The sequence below is a fragment of the Hemiscyllium ocellatum genome, chromosome 26, assembly GCF_020745735.1.
Source record: "Hemiscyllium ocellatum isolate sHemOce1 chromosome 26, sHemOce1.pat.X.cur, whole genome shotgun sequence".
Lineage (NCBI taxonomy): Eukaryota > Metazoa > Chordata > Chondrichthyes > Orectolobiformes > Hemiscylliidae > Hemiscyllium > Hemiscyllium ocellatum.
This window is the reverse complement of record NC_083426.1, coordinates 36,528,533-36,546,198: the sequence shown is the minus strand read 5'-3', so window position 1 is coordinate 36,546,198 and position 17,666 is coordinate 36,528,533. Positions and strand designations below refer to the sequence as shown.

The 17,666-nt window shown below is 41.6% G+C and overlaps 1 protein-coding gene across 1 annotated transcript in view; it reads right to left on the bottom strand.

Annotated features, from left to right (window-relative positions):
- LOC132828207 (synaptotagmin-B) overlaps positions 1–17,666 on the bottom strand; it is a 130,135-nt gene that overhangs the window by 11,536 nt on the left and 100,933 nt on the right. The window contains exon 7 of the mRNA XM_060845154.1: positions 9,632–9,765. Coding sequence (XP_060701137.1) covers positions 9,632–9,765 — 134 coding nt within the window. The remainder of the gene's footprint in view (positions 1–9,631; positions 9,766–17,666) is intronic.

The following is a 17,666-nucleotide window of genomic DNA, read 5'->3' as shown; positions in this document are numbered from 1 at the left end:
GCTGTCCTCAAGGCCAAACAAGATAGAATAGCTTGAAAGGCAGGAACAGTCAAGAAAGTGGCAACTCCTACAGAATGGATCAGCACCATGGGAGCAGTGAAACAATTTGGAAAGCTCATCTCAGCCATTACAACATTCCTGGCAGCGTCAGGAGGTGGAGAAGTCGACATTTCAAGTGTAACCCTTCTTCAGGATATGCAGTTTTTTTGTCTATAACCAATTACAACATTCCTGCAGTGTGATGTGTAACAATGGCCTTCAGTTCATGAACGAAGAACTCAGCCACTTCAGAAATACTTGGGAAATTTAACACCACACATCATCTCCACACTATCCCTAATTAAATGAAAAGCTTGTATTGGCAGTGAAAATCGCCAAAGGAACATGTAAACCAAGTAAATCCAGGCGATCCTTGAGTGGAGAAACACACCAACTGAAGGCATGGTGAGCAGCCTAGTGCAAAGACTAAGTTCATGCTGCTCCCAAATCGATCTTCCAAGAGCAAAACAAGTTACTGAACCTAGAAATAGTAACAGGTGTGAATGACAAATCAAACAGCATAAATTCAAATTGCACTTTGACAAACTGCCAAATCATAACCAGAGTTGAGCAATGGACAGCCAATCAGGTTACAAATGTTCAAAACTCTCAACAAGAGTCAGTCCAAATGGCAACTTTTGACCTATGTGCAGCAGTTGTCACCTCAGTCATGCACAGTCGAAGTGAAGGTCACAACCACAGGCACATAACACAAGGGGAGAAGCTGTTCCTCAACTTTAAGCAGCTGATCAGTGAGATGTGAATGTACCAATTGTACAGTTCACAGATAAACCATCACAACCATAAGGTCAGATTGACACAACAATGGAAACAAAATAACAGCAGGTACCATGGCAACAACAAAGGACACAGGAACGACACTACCTGGAAAGGAATGACCAACAACACATGCACATAGCATGAAATGACCAATATAATTTGAAGACAATATGTGTGATGCATGTGCAGAAACTGACAAGAATGAAGGGCTTATGCCTGAAACGTCAACACTCCTGCTCCTCAGCTGTTGCCTGACCTGCTGTGCTTTCCCAGCGCCACTCTCTTCAACTCTGACTCTCCAGCATCTGTAGTCCTCACTTTCTCCAAGAATCACTGAAAGCACGAGAACAGTCATTTGTATATCAAACATGGGACCTTGCTGATGCTTGCTGCTTTGTGACTAATAGGTTTGTTCCTGATGATCTTGCAAACCACCAGGGCAATGAAAAATGACAACTTAGCAAGTTCCATAGAGAGTAAACACAACAGAACTACATTGAAATAGCTAACACTGAAGGCCAACTGGGTCAACAGGTCAGTGCCAGTGTTCATAATGTGCATTCGCTTCCTTCCACCTTATTTCATCTCACTGTATCATGTCAATATTTAACTTCCTCTTAAAGGTTTGGGGTAAGGACTAGTGTTGCAGCCTGATAAACTGAGCTATTCTTCAGATTTTGGGATGTGAGTTGCACCAATAAGGCAAAGATAAATAATTTGAAATCACTTGGGTGTTCACAACTGAAGAGATGTGAGTGAATTACAAGGACATCAGACACTTGGATAGAAGTGCTGCCAAATAGCACTGAGAGACCAAAATCAGAGAGAATCTATTTTAAAATGAGAATTCATTTAATGTGGTGCCTGTTTGGAGACCAGAAATGGAATCAAATGGCTAATACAAGATATGGTCCTTGTTCTAAAATATTTATTTAGCCATCTGTGACCTGATGAGAAGAAAGTCCTGATTTTGGAGTGAATCTGTTTTAACACTTTAGCAACTACAATCTATACTGCTCAATATAATTTCAAACTCCGACTTCACTGAAATGTTCAATAATTCAAATTTCAAAGAGAGGCGATGGAGACACTATATATCAGTTGAAAGATAAAGAGAATTTGCAATTAATTATCACTTTCACAATGACAATATCTCAACAGACTTATTAACTGTGCTCCATGTAGGAAACTTTAGAAGATCTGACTGCCAATTTGTACACAGCAAGGTCCGATGAACAGAACTGAGATCATGACCAGATTATCTATATTTATGTTGTTCTTGAAGGATAAATATGAAGGGAATTCTCCTATTTATCTTAAAATATTGCCCTTGGAAGTTTTATGTCCACCTAAGATAGCAGAATGGAGTGATATTGAGTCTGAAAAAGCGTCGTCTGACAGCATAAAATTCCTAGGTGCTGCACTGCAGTGCCAGGTTAGATTTTGTAGTCATGTCTCTAAGGTTGAGTGTGAACATACAACTTTCTTACTCAGGGGCTTGAGTAATAGCTATGGAATGGCATACCCATATCGGAATGGTCCTCACGCTCAGGTCAGTCTTCATGACGTGTCTGATCTCTAAAGTACCTTCTTCAGATACACCCAGAGAACAGCCAGGGAATTCCTAGAAGCATGGCACTCATCCAAGAATTCTATTAACAGACGCATCGACCTAGACCCTATATACCAGCCACTGCAACGGACAGCAACTGACAACCGGAAGCGGCAGATTCAAACCAGTATAAATGTTGGAGGAATCAGCACAGAAGCGCTTCACAGGAGGCTCCCAAGCACTGAAGATGTCACTTAGAAAGGGGACGAAACGTTTGCAAGAAAAACTCACAGCTCGGCGAACAGAACCACAACATGGTCAGTGCTAGAAACCTGTTGGGCTGACTATCTACTTGTGAATGCTGAGTGAGATAGGAAGATCAAAAATGGAGGTGAAACCAAAAGAGAAAATGCTGGAAAATCTCAGCAGGTCTGGCAGCACCTGTAAGGAGAGAAAAGAGCTGACGTTTCGAGTCTAACTAACCCTTTGTCAAAGCTTTGACAATATCTCAACAGACTTATTAACTGTACTCCATGCAGGAAACTTTAGAAGATCTGACTGCCAATTTGACAAAGGGTCAGTTAGACTCAAAACATCAGCTCTTTTCTCTCCTTACAGATGCTGTTAGACATGCTGAGATTTTCCAGCATTTTCTCTTTTGGTTTCAGATTCCAGCATCCGCAGTAATTTGCTTTTAAAAATGGAGGTGAGTTCATTTTGCTTCATGAGCTTTCAAAATTCAAAATTGACAAGTTACCTGCAGAAGAGTCATACTATTTTTGAAAGTTATTTCCCAGTATCCAGCATCACTGGCAAGGCTTTTACAATTTAGCGTGGACTAGTTGTCCATAGCTCTTTTTTAAAAGTGGTGATACTGTGGAATTACTTGCTAGTGACTTAGAGGGCACTTAAGAGACAGCCACCTTGGTGTGGGGCTGGAGACACAAAGTGGCCAAACCTGGTAAAGACGGTAGGCTTCCTTCTCTAAATGATATTAAATCAGTTGACTGTTAAAACACAACATGGCATCTTCATGATTGCTTTTACTGATGCCAACTTTGTCCAATCAACTGACTTCAAATTCAAAATGTCATGGTGCAAGTTGAATGAAAAATGTCCCGTCTATTAATGTCCAGTAACATAAGCCTCTTCTACCCATAAGTTTGCTAGAAGATTCATTAGAACGAAATGGGTTGACATGCACTTCCAATTTCCTTCAATCTCCCCAGGAAGTGCATCACCCTCTCCGAGCAGTTCAGCTATAATAGAAGTTATTACTCCTCAGAATTCACTGCATACAAAATTCTGAGGGGTATTACTGTGAGAGATAATAAGATACTAAATGATACAAGCCTTTTCAAATACCATAAAAGGTCATCTTGGCTGTTCTATTGGGAGTGAATGTAGACAGATGTTGTAATGGAATTCGCTAGTGATATGATGCATATATCTCTACAACAAGAACAAATTTCCCTTCTGTTAGAAAGTTCCATTAATAGCAATTCCAGCTGATGCTCTCACTCTGCTAAAAAGAAACTTTATTGGCATGAAACTGTGATAGAGACTGCTTTCTTTAAAATTAGAACATGGACAGCAAAAATTGGAATGCATTTCTGCAATGGTGGAAGCCCAGTATTACAAACATCTGTCCTCCCTCAAGGAAAAAACAGTCCAAGAAAACATTAATACTTGGAAATCAATACAATGATCAAAGTTGTTCAATTTGAAGTATGCAAGACACATTAGAATAGTATATGTCATTGGCCAATGGTTTTTCCTTTTGAGTCAATGTCTGACATTCTGAACGGCAGCTACTCGCTCAGGATTTGATGCTGAAATGGCCAATGTAGACGCTGCATTTATCTCCACTTCCAAGGATAATATGCAGCAGAGTAGAATATATAGAAATTCTTCTGTATTTCAATGGTATTAATTAACATTAAGGAAAAAGAACATTAAAAAAAATCCTGGCTAGATTTTGTGCACCGAGCACTAAGTGTGAGCATCCTCAGATGTGGTTACTTTCCTGTCCCCGTCAGTGAGAAAGTCCTGTGGTGCAAACTTCAATCTACCAAATAGATAATCTATCAATGGGCGGCAAACCTCTCCATCTAGCACCAGCCTGGACACTGGAGTCTTGCCCCACTGGGAGCTGATGGTCCATCAGAGACGGGCACCTTCTGGGACTTGGAGTTTGAGGTTGTGCAACAAAGGATTGTAATAGTGAGAATGGTGAGTGGATTTATTTTAGGACACCACAGCCTGGAGGTCATGGGGAATTTAGGAAATGATGGAGATATGCACTGGGTCATGAGTTTCAGCAGTCACCAAATTGCACCACCCCCAATCCGTGCTAAAGATAGAGCTAATGGAGTCCCTGTCTCACCCTCAACCCAGTAGGCAGGCTGCCTGGGTCTCTCTATTGAGAAGGTAGCCACCTTTCTCATCTTCCAAGAAGGCAGGTAATTGGACTGGGTTGAGGCCCTGGTTGACCATTTTTAGACCTTCACTGGTGGATACCAAGGAAGTCACTCAAGTGGTAAGAAGGGGTTGGATATTTGGCATTATCAACTCACTCAATTATTTACCTTTCTCATCACATCTAGGGATGGGAAATTCCTGCTATTTATTTCATTCCTAAACAGCAATCATAGAAGACTACAACTTGAATCAACATTGAGGGTTTGGAAGAGGGGTTGGCCATTCAGCACCTCAAGCCTGCCCTGTCAAATAATTAGAATATGTTTGTCATGTACCTTAACTCCCAATGCCAGCCTTTGATTCACATCCCTTTGTAGCCCTATCTAACTAACTGCTAACTAAGTTCCAATTTGCCCAGATTCCAGAGTCTTTGGAAGAGCATTCCAGATTTCCATTGCCTTATACAAAAAGAACAGACACAAGATAGTATAGCAAGAGAGAGAAGAGACATCAGATAAAGCAATGAGAGGTAGAGAGTGGACACCAGTTAAAGTGGTGTGAGAAAGTTAATCAGATAAAATAAGTCAAGAAGAAAAAAACTCAGGTTGACATCACATCAATGCTGTGAGATGATTGATTGTTAAGCAATAATATAAGGAACTGAGTTTCAACTCCACTAAAGAAAATGTAAATTTCTAAACTAGCAATGGGGAGTAATTTACAAGCACAGGCTGATTTGTGACTATCTATTTTCTATTATTCTCCAATTTATACATATTGGGAGAAGAGAAAGACTAAAGCAAGCAAAAGTAACAAAAGTTAAAATTAGTGAAAATTTAAATTAAAATTTAAGATTAAGGTACGGCAGGGCAGTTTGACCAAATAGAATGCCCATCCTGTGGCTTATAAAGAGTTGTGGACACTTTTAAAGACTTAAATGGGGCGACGTGAGGTGGTACCACCAGCTACATAAATTTCATTTTGAGGTTTTAAAGTTTGAGCAGTGGCCACTGAGAGACATCTGAGAGGTAGAGAACTATGATCATAGTACATTCATTGAGATGGTCAGACAAGTTAGAATAAATTAATGTCAAGTATTCCAGGATAAACAGGCAGGAAATACAAGAGCTCCTTTCCTTTCCTGCACATTAGTGAGGATGGATCCTCGGAGAGATGAGACAAGAGCCAAGCTTATGACACAAAGGGTGGCTTAGCTGTACAGTATGTAAGAAAGAAGAATGATAGGGTTGTGCTGATAATGTTTCCTTTTGCTCGGAGAACAGACAGATGTTTCTGCAGCTATCAACATGACTCCAGGTGTGCTGCACCCACCATCTCCCCCGATGCAAAGGTCAATTACTTCACAGAAAAGCTGCAGGACATTCTTCTAGGTAGGGTGAATAGCCATAAGTTGATCTCTTCATTACAGAGGAACTTTGATTATCCGAATGACATGGGCGGGGGAGTATTTTGCTTGAATAATTGAATGTTCAGATAATCGAATGCCAGATAACGCAGTTTAACCAAGCATGGGGACCTCGCGATCTTGTTTGATAATCCGAAATTCGGATAGTCAAATGCCGGATAATTGAGGTTCCTCTGTACTACTAACAACTCAGTAGGGAAAGGGGATGTGGTCCTGCAAGTATAATGTAGGCAGGATGGTATAATATTAGCAAACAGAGGCTTGAAATATCATTCCCAGTGTCAAATGCACGGGAGTACAGAAAAAGGAGGATGAAAGGTAGATTAATGTGTGTCTGAAAAGATGATGCAAGAGGGAGGGATTTAGTTTCTTCAAGGCCATTTCTGAACAAGCTGAAGATTTTTATCTGAACAGAACTAAGACTGAGTTCCTTGTGGGATTTTTTGCCAGTGTTATTGGGGAAGGTTTTAACTAAGCCATCAGGGGTGTAGCAAGCCAGGAAAGAATAAGATCAGAGTGCACAAAATGCACAAGATATAGACAGCACCAAAATAGAGGATATTAAGTTAAAATGTGAAGTTGGAATAAGGGGGAAAGTAATAAGATTTAAATCAGGGTTACACTGACACGTGTGAATACAGAGTATTGTTAATAATAAAATTGGGAGTTACAGGTGCAGTTACCTTATGGGATTATGATGTGTCAATATCAGAGACCTGGCTAAAGAAAGGGGAAATCTAGGAATTAAATATTTCTGCCTAAAAGGTGTTCAGGAAAGATAGCAAAGAGACTGCGGTCCTGAATTTAAAAAAGGAAATTCCGTCTATGAGTTGTGAGCTAGCTATGATAAACCGGGATCATTAAAGGGATGATGGTAAGTAGACAGTGGCAAATATTTTAACAGTGCCTGGACAACCTGCAAAAGTTATTCATTCCATTAAAATAAACCAAGAAATGTAGTCAGGCCATGGCTCAAAAGGGAGATTAGGGATTTGTATTACATTCAAAGAAGAGGTATACAGATTAGCCAAAAGAAGCAAAAGACCTAAGGATTGAGAACAGTAAGGGGAGACAAAGAAACTGATTAAGATGGGATAGTGGAGTGTGACAGCAAGTTTTCAGGAAATATACAAACTAATAGTGAAAGCCTATATAGGTATGTTAAGACAAAAATATTAATAAAGACAAATGTAGGTCCTCTACAGTCAGAAGCAGGGACATTTATCATGGGAAACAAAGAGACGGCAGACTAATTAAACATATATTTTCACAAAGAAAGACTAAAACATCCCAAAATTACGGGGCGAGCTCAAGGTTGAATGAGAAGGATGAATTTAAAGAAATTACTATTACTAGGGAAATGTTATTGGGGGAATTAACAGGAGTAAAGACAGACAAATCCCCAGGGCCTAATGTAACTCCACTATTTAAGATAAGAATCAGAGAGAAAACAACAAATTATAGTCTGGTTAGCTTGCCATTGAGAGTGGGAAATATGCTAGGGTCTATTAAAAAAGATGTAACAGCAGATCACTTTAAAAATTGCAACAGGATTGCAAAGAGTGAATATGGTTTTATGAAGGGGAAATTGTGCTTGGCAAACCTGCTAGAGGTTTTAAAGACCACCCCAACTGACCCATTGTTTCAGCCTGCCCCTGCCCCACCAAACACAACTCCACCTACCTCGATACTGTCCTATCCCCCAGTCAAGGAACTTCCCACATACGTTCGAGACACTACCCACGCCCTCCACCTCCTCCAAGACTTCCGTTTCCCCAGCCCCCAATGCTTCATCTACACCATGAACATCCAATTCCGCTACACCTCCATCTGCCATGACCAGGACTGCCAAGCCCTCTGTTTATTCCTCTCCCGACGTCCCCAACAGTACTCTTCCACTGACACTCTCAGTGGAACTGGTCCTCGCCCTTAACAATTTCTCCTTTGAATCCTCCTGCTTCCACCAAACCTATGGGCCCCAGCTATGCCAGCTACGTAGAACAGTCCATCTTCCGTAGTTACATCAGCACCACTCCGCTACATTGACGACTGCATCAGCGCCATCTCGTGCTCCCACGGGGAGGGTGAGCAGTTCATCAACTTCACCAACACATTCCACCCTGATCTTAAATTCACCTGGACCATCTCTGACACCCTCCCCTTCTGACACCTTCCCCTGCCATCACAGGAATGGCAAAACCTGCGCCCACACCTCCTCCCTCACCTCCATCCAAAGCCCCAAAGGAGCCTTCCACATCCATCAAAGATTTACATGCACATCCAGCAATATCATTTATTGTATCCGTTGTCCCGATGTGGTCTCCTTTACATTGGGGAGACTGGACGCCTCCTCACAGAGTGCTTCAGGGAACATCTCCGGGACACCTGCACCAATCAACCCCACCGCCCCGTGGCCCAATATTTCAACTCCCCCTCCCACTCTGCCGAGGACACGCAGGTCCTGGGCCTCCTCCACTGCTCCCTCACGCCTAGAAGAAGAACGACTCATCTTCCGCCTCGGAACACTTCAACCCCAGGGCATCAATGCAGATTTCACTTTCCTCATTTCCCCTCCCCCCACCTTACTCTAGTTCCAAACTTCCAGCTCAGCACCATCCCCATGACTGGTCCTACATGCCAGTCTTCCTTCCCACCCATCCACTCCACCCTCCTCTTTGACCTATCACCTTTATCCCCACCCTATCCACCTATTGTACTCTTTGCTACCCTCCCCCACCCACCTCTCTGACCTATCACCTTCATCCCCATCCACATACTGTTACCTTCTCCCCAGCCCCACTGCCCTCCCATTTATCTCTCCACCCTGGGGGCTCCCTGCCTTCAGTCCTGATGAAGGGCTTTTGCCCAAAACCTCGATTTCCCTGCTCCTCGGATGCTGCCTGACCGCTTGTGCTTTTCCAGCACCACTCTAATCTAGCTCTGATCTCCAGCATCTGCAGTCCTCACTTTTGTAAAAACAATGACTGCAGATGCTGAACACCAGATTCTGGATCAGTTGTTTTTACCTTGTTGAACCACTGATCCAGTCCTCACTTTTGCCTGCCACATTTATGAACCAGCCCTCACAATTTAACACTCGCAAGCCTGGTATTTCTAGTAAATTTGTTGGATCATTATTTTCTTAAAGGAGCAACCATTAGAAAGAAGGGTCAGTCTTCTTGTGGATAATAGTCAAACACTTAATGTGATTGGATAGTTTGTACCAAACCACACAGAAAGGTAGTGTTATGTAACATGATGTAGTGAGAAAGGGAATGTGTATATCCACAAATCACTTAAGTTTGAACAATTTATTTTGATGGACTATAAAGCATCCTTCAGATATTCAATCAGAATGTATTTGTTTTGTTGACCTCACGGCAGGTGCTAAATGTTAATTATTAGTACAGTACCTGTATTTGTTCAAATGGAATTTCAAAGCTGAATGATTCATTGTAGTAAGGGTTCAGTGTGTTTTTCTTAACTGTTGTTTTCTTTTTCTTCAGTCGTTTTCCATTCTGCAGCAGATGTATCTTTACGTAAGGATCTGGAAGAAATAATATCTGTCACTTAGTAATCAATTCACAAATAAGAAGGTAAAGCAGATTAATATTTGAAATAAAGTCTTATGACACAGTGGTATGTTTCATAGGATGAACACTCGCTTCTCTGATTCCTTATATGACAATTCCTAATCTCAATTCTGCTAGAGATGACAGGCTGGGCAGCACAATATTAGCCTATAGGTCATGTCTCCTCAATCTATTCTTGTGTATCATGCTTCAAGGCAATGTTTTCAACCCAGCCATTGACAGCTGCTTCATCAATGGTCCTTCTCCAACTTAAGAGCAAAGTTAAGGACTTGCATTTATGACTGGACCCTTGTTAGTTGGACTTGCAATTCCTCTGATAATGAAGTGGATTGGGACAACATATAGGCTTGAGCTGATGAGTAACATGTAACATTCATGTCTCACAAGTGCCATGCAATGGTTATCGCCAACAAGAGAAAGTCTCTATGAAATCTGTCATCCCCTAGCATCAACAAACTTCAGGTCACCATTGACCATAACCAAGCATATTCTGTAGAATAATAGAATCCTTATAATGTGGAAGCAGGCCATTCAGCCCATTGAGTCCAAACAAACCCTCTGAAGAGCATTCCACCCAGACCTACCCCCATATCCCTGTAGCCCTGCATTTCCTATGGCCAATCCACCTGGCCTGCACATCCCTGAACACCATGGGCAATTTAGCATGGCCAATCCACTTACCCTGCACATCTTTGGACTGTGGGAAGAAAGTGCAGCATCCAGAGGAAAGCCACACAGACACGGGGAGAAGCTAACATCACTTGTGCACACGAGCAGGAACATATACTATCCACATGATGCACAGTAGCAATCTGCCACAGCCTCCATCATTCAGATGAACGAGGGCAGCAACGAGGAACACCACAACCTGCAAGTTCTGCTTGAAGTCACAGGCTAGCCTAGTTTGGAACTGTCTCCTTCACTGCTGCTGATTTCCCCTTTGGCACTGTGGGTGCACTTATACAACACACAGACTGCAGACTCAAGAAGGCTACTCCATGACTGAATGACAATAATCATTTGCTTCAAACTCAGCATTCAGATTGTTAAATTCTCCAATCTGTGACTTTGTCAATGGTGTACAGTGGGCTACAGGAAGGTTTTAAGTGGGAGTGGAGATTGGAATGAAATAAATAACTAAAATGAAACAGCTTTCAAAATGCAATTCCAGGATATATTAACATGTTGACATTTATTGTAATATGAGAAACATTTTATTCATATGACTCAAAAAGGAGCCAGGATTGTATGAAAATTCCATGATGCAATGAGTTGTGATCTGGAATACACTTTTTGAAAGGCTGCTGGAAGCAATTTCAATAGTAACTTTCAAAAGGAAATTCGATATGCATTGTAATTGAAATTTTCAAGGAGTGAGATTAATTAGAAATATCTTCCAAAGAGCTGGCACACATTGCCTCCTTCTGTTGCTTGTTTCTATTGGTTTATGCTGTCAGGAACATTCATAATCATTTCATACATTTCTAAAGCTTGCATTTTCATTCATGCTATTCCTAAAATACCCCAACTTGTTAATCAGCTCAAATTTGTACTTTCAACATTGCTTACGTTTCTTTCAAAGATATCCCCTGTGAGGATAGTGTGTGACAACCAGAGCAACATACATGGTCCGAGCTGTGATCATCTGGAGGGGTGTGTTTAGATTCCCTACAGTGTGGAAACAGGCCCTTCGGTCCAACCAGTCCACACCGACCCTCCGAAGAGTAAGCCACCCAGACCCATTTCCCTCTGCCTAATGCACCTAACACTACGGGCAATTTAATATGGCCAATTCGCCTGACCTGTCCATCTTTGGATTGTGGAAGGAAACTGGAGCAAACCTACACAGACAGTTGCCCGAGGCTGGAATCGAACCTGGGACCCTGGAGCTGTGAGGCAACAATGCAAACCACTGAGGCACCATGCCATCCTGACTGAATTTGTGTTTGAGGGGGTCTATCTGGCCCCCTCTGGCTCGCCCCTCTCAAAGTTCTTCACTTTATCAATTGCCCGAAATTTGTTCCACCAATAAATGGTGACATGTGGCTACCCCTCCTATCCCATAGCGCCAGGGACCCGGGTTTGATTCCAGCCTTGGGCGACTGTCTGTGGGGAGTTTGCACATTCTTCCACGGTCTGTGCGGGTTTCCTCTGTGGGGTCCGCTTTCTTCCCACAGTCCAAAGATGTACAGGTTAGGTGGCTTGGCTATGCTAAATTGCCCACACTGTGCAAGGTAGGTGGATTAGCCATGGATTGGGTAGCGGGGTGGCTCTGGGTGGGATGCTCTTTGGAGGGTCAATGTGGACTCAATTGGCTGAATGGTTTACTTCAACACTGTAGAGGTTCTATGCTTCTGACTGCTAACTTTGAATGACAGGCACTCCTGGGGCTTAAAGACTTAGCCATCTGCTTTTGAAATGAATAGTTTAAAGCTAACACCAGACAGTCACTGAGGTGCATAGAACTCAACTGTGTGTGAGGAATGACTCTCTAGTTGAAACAGCTGGATTGCAAGCTTCTCTTCCCTGGATTATCCCTGGAGTAATGCTGAGGATCAGTCTTATATAGAAAACAAACCTGCAAGCTGAAGTGTTGCAGTTCAAACTACTTTGATTAACTATTTCAGGAATTTCCAAACAGCAGTCGTGACTAAAAAAAAACAAGATTCCGCTGAAATGAAATATTGTATGCCAGTTTAGCAGAACACTGAGGATTCTTGAAATCTGCACCAGAAACTGCTAGAAATGCTCAAAAGGTTATCTGTGGAGAGAGACTTTTCATTGACCTGAAATGCAAACTCTATTCTCTTTCCACATTTCCTTCAAAAGACGTACAAAAAGTTTAGCATATCCTGGGAATCCTAAAGCAGACTATAGTGTTGGATCAGTAGAAATATTTACAGTTCTTGGTTCAAAGCCATGCAGTATATATCATCTCCAATGCTTTTGCAGGTACTTTATGAATGTTATAGTAGCTCTGCCTCTGTCACCATCTCTGCCAGCAGTTTGCAAACCCTTCTGGCTGAAATCATTTCTCATCCGCTCTCTATCATATCTATTAATCAAAGCCCCCTTGGTATTTTACCTCTCTGCTAATAACAGTAGGTATTTCCTACCTACTCTAAGCCCTCATTATTTTATTCACCTCAATTAAATCTCTCAGCATCTTTTGTTGCCAAGAAAATAAACCCAGCCTCTCCAATCTTTTCTGCTCATTAAACTTCTTCAGTCTGGACACATCCTTGTAAATCCCTCTGGGTGGCATGGTGGTATAGTGGTTAGTGCTACTGCCTTGCAGTGCCAGAGACCCAGGTTCAATTCCCACCTCAGGCAACTGTCTGTGTGGAGTTTGCACATTCTCCCAGTGTCTGCGTGGGTGTGCTCCGGTTTCCTCCCACAGTCCGAATATGTGCAGGTTAGGTGAATTGGCCGTGCTAAATTGCCTGTAGTGTTAGGTGGAGGGGTAAATGTAGGGGGATTGGTCTGGGTGGGTTGCTCTTCAGAGGGTCGGTGTGGATTTGTTGGGCCAAAGGGCCTGTTTCCACACTGTACAGTAATCTAATCTTAAAAAAAGTCAATTGTATCTTATCTAGTGTAATCTCATCTATCATGTGGTGACCGAACTGTATGTAGTGTGTTAGTTATGACTCAATTATTGTTTTAAACTTTTCTAATATATCCTTTCTGCTTTTTAATTCAATGCAATGACCCTGCATACCATTTTAACTCTCTTACATACCTGTCCTGTTACCTTTAAACGTCTGTGCACATGCACACCCAAATGCTCTCTCTGTTCCTCTCAGTATCTTGCTATGCTTATATTCCTCAAGTAACAATATTTGTGATTTAGTTTCTGATTGGTTGATCTCATAACTTGATTTCCAATGAATTTGAATGATAACCTTGTTGAGTTTGGGTTCAATCATTATGTTTCTGATAAAGGTCCTTTGTTGGGGCTCTTCAAGACCCATTGTTGTTTATACACCAATGTGAATAAAACAAAAATCAGTGTTTAGTATTTAGATTGATTAAGTATTGCTACCATTTGAGAACAATGGCAAATTGTCTCAAATTGTGATGCCAACACTGATTTCAGTTAATAATCCATGTTGCCAAGTACTCTGTACTCAGCTTTAATTCACTTCAACAGTATACACATACCAGCCAAACCCCATCGACTAACAATACATCCTCTTCCCCATGTTCAGTGTATATTGGCCAACTCGAAGGTAGTTTTTCCATTAAGTAATTAATAAATTTCTAGAACATTGCTGTGTTATTGTAGTATCCATATTTCTTGTGGTAGTGCAGTTTGGCAAAGACAATTTCCTTTGAGGTTGTATGTTTACAATTAAATATACTCAGGATGCTGTGTAATTGTTGTAGTCTTTGCAACAGCTGATATTCAAACACTCTCTCGAGGCAATGCTGTGCTGATCAATGTGAGGCAGGTTTGGTGTACTGGGGCTGTGATTGCTGCACTGCGTCATAGGCAGGAGCTGACAATGTTATAAGCTAGCCACTGGGGCTGACTTCTTACCAGTTAAATTGGCTGTGTGGCTTTTTGCAATCAGTGCACTGATTAAATAGTTGTTTGGGCTAGCGATCTTTGGGCTCTTTCCCACGTTAATTATCCTGAAGGCTCGTGATTTGCGTCCAGTCCAGTGGAACTCATCTCCATCAGGAAGAAACAAATAAAGTGGGATTGACTGCCTTTAGAGAGAAATGCTCTCTTGCCAACCATTGGAAAACCTTCTGTCTCATCCTCAGCCAATTCCTAGTCAACTGTTTTAGCTGGATCGTGAAGAGTAAGTTAGGGATATGTGATTGCACACAGTAAACTGACTTAGAGAATGAAATCCTGAGGGAGTTAATTAATAAAACAAATGAACAGCTCTAGCTTCAGTAAGATAGTCTGTTTTTAGTTGCAAACCTTTGATGCCATACTGTTTACTCATGAAATAGCACCAGAGATGAATTTAGTTTCATTTCCCTGGACTGTAGTGTACCGAATAACATAGACAGTTGCTACCAAGCATCCAAAACCTTCCCAATGAAACTAAACTGCTCCAAATCTCAGTTGCTTGGCTGCTTAACTTTCACAGTAAGCTGTTTCTGATAGAAATGCAGCAAAGCATCACTATCTAAGTGTTTTGTAGTATACTCATGCATTCAGAAATCTGAGGGAGAAAGTTCCATTAATGGAAAGAACTGAATTCTCAAAATCTTTTTTCCTCCCCACCTCGCTTGGAATTGTTTCCTGAAATCAATGTATCATATAAAGTATTGAAAGAGGAAGTGGATAGACTTTTGGAATATTGAGGGCTTTGAGGAGCTGGCATGAAAGAGGATTTGAGGCCTGGAAACAAAACGTGCTGGAGATCACAACTGGTCTTGCAGCATCCATGGAGGAAAAGCAAGCTAACATTTCAAGTCTAGATATCTAAACTCAAAACATTAGTGTGGTTTCTCTCCGTGGATCCTGTCTGACCCACTGTGATCTCTCACTTTTTTTTCCCCAGTACAGATTTCAGAATTGTATTTCAGATTTAAGGCCTGGGACAGATCAGGCTGGAGGTGATGAATGTCCTGCTCTCATTCCTATTTCTAACATTCTTATATACTAACCCCTGAGGCACCAGCAACTTTATGGACCATTCACAAGTGGTAATCCTCTGTAGGTAAACCTATATATTGACTGATGACAGATTTTGTTTCCTGAAACTTCCATGGACTAGAAATGTTTCTTTCTAAAAAGGGCACTGCTGCCCTAAAATGGTTGCAGTGATCACTGGGCAAGCCCAGCCAACCTACATGAAATATATAAATATTTGATTCACTGAAACTCAGTGAGGTACCAAGAAATTCAAATCTTTTGTTTTACTCACACTTCTGTAATAACTACATTTTGGAGATGAAAATTTACCTGTGGTGTGTGCAGAAAAGACAATGGAGCTAGACTTGAAATATATGAATGGGCTGTACTTCAGTAGCTCACTTTGAGTAATAAAGAGTGAGAAAGCAACATGGACTGAATGCAACAAAGATACAGAAATCTCTACTCTCCCCTGTCTAGCTCAATTTCAGCAAACCAGTGCTGATGGAAAAAAACTTAGAAAACCTCCATTGTTTGAGTAAAAGATATGTATGAGCTCTGCCACTTGTGAGGAAATAGGGCATCAACTAAGCAGCTAGGACTTGTGTTTCACTCTCACAACTTGAAGTCTCTGAAAAACTGTCAACTGCAACAGCCTTTATTTGCTATTGTGTGGAAGATCACCCAGCGCTCTGAGAAAATTACCAGGAGACGCAGAAAATCCTGAACAAAGTGAAACTTTTATTTGCAAACAAAAGCTGTGACAGTCAGAAAATGTCTTCCCTGTCTGTCTACACATTCTTGGGGTCTCTCCAGCTTATACTTTTCTCACCTGTGCGTATTTGGCGTCATTAGCATTACCAATCATACTAGTTTGCTTTGTGTTTCTAAACTAATCATCTTCTGCCACACTGCTTGGCTACTTTACACTACTATTGTCTTTAGCATTAGCTCATCTATCACATTATTTAACTAGCCTATCATTGTGTGTTACCATTATCTGTTACATGAGTCCAGCTATTGCTCATCTGTAACATGATCCTATGTATGCATTACTCCACTAAGTTAACTACATAACAGCCAAATTAGCTTCCATATATTCCATACTGGGTAAAAACAATGACTGCAGATGCTGGAAACCAGATTCTGGATCAGTGGTGCTGGAAGAGCACAGCAGTTCGTTGCTGCCTGAGATAAAGAGAATCCTGAGAAAGTATTTTCCTGTTAGCCTGAAAGGAAAGGCTGTTAGGTATAGGGAATGCTGGATGATGAAAGAAATTGAGGGCTTGGTTAAGAAAAAGAAGGAAGCCTATGTCAGGTATAGATGTGGATAGATCGAGTGAATCCTTAGAAGAGTACAAAGGAAGTAGGAGTATACTTAAGAGGGAAACCATGAGGGTGAAACGGGAACATGAGATAGCGTTGGCAAATAGAATTAAGGAGAATCCAAAGGGGTTTTACAAATATATTAAGGACAAAAGGGTAACTAGGGAGAGAATAGGGCACCTCAAAGATCAGCAAGGTGGCCTTTGTGTAGAGCCACAGAAAATGGGGGAGATACTAAATGAATATTTTGCATCAGTATTTACTGTGGAAAAGGATATGGAAAATATAGACTATAGGGAAATAGATGGTGACATCTTGCAAAATGTCCAGAATACAGAGGAGGAAGTGCTGGATTTCATGAAATGGGTAAAGGTGGATAAATCCCCAGTACCTGATCAGGTGTACCCGAGAACTCTGTGGGAAGCCAGAGAAGTGATTGCTGGGCCTCTTGCTGAGATATTTGTATTATCGATAGTCACAGGTGAGATGCTGGAAGACTGGAGGTTGGCAAATGTGGTGCCACTGTTTAAGAAGGGCGGTAAAGACAAGCCAGGGAACTTCAGACTGGTGAGCCTGACCTCAGTGGGCAAGTTGTTGGAGGGAATCCTGAGGGATAGGATGTACATGTATTTGGAAAGGCAAGGACTGATTAGGGATAGTCAACATGGCTTTGTGCATTGGAAATCATGTCTCACAAACTTGATTGAGTTTTTTGAAGAAGTAACAAAGAAGATTGATGAGGGCAGAGCAGTAGATGTGATCTATATGGACTTCAGTGAGGCGTTTGACAAGGTTCCCCATGGGAGACTGATTAGCAAGGTTAGATCTCATAGAATATAGGGAGAACTCGCCATTTGGATACAGAACTGGCTCAAAGATAGAAGACAGAGGGTGGTGGTGGAGGGTTGTTTTTCAGACTGGAGGTCTGTGACC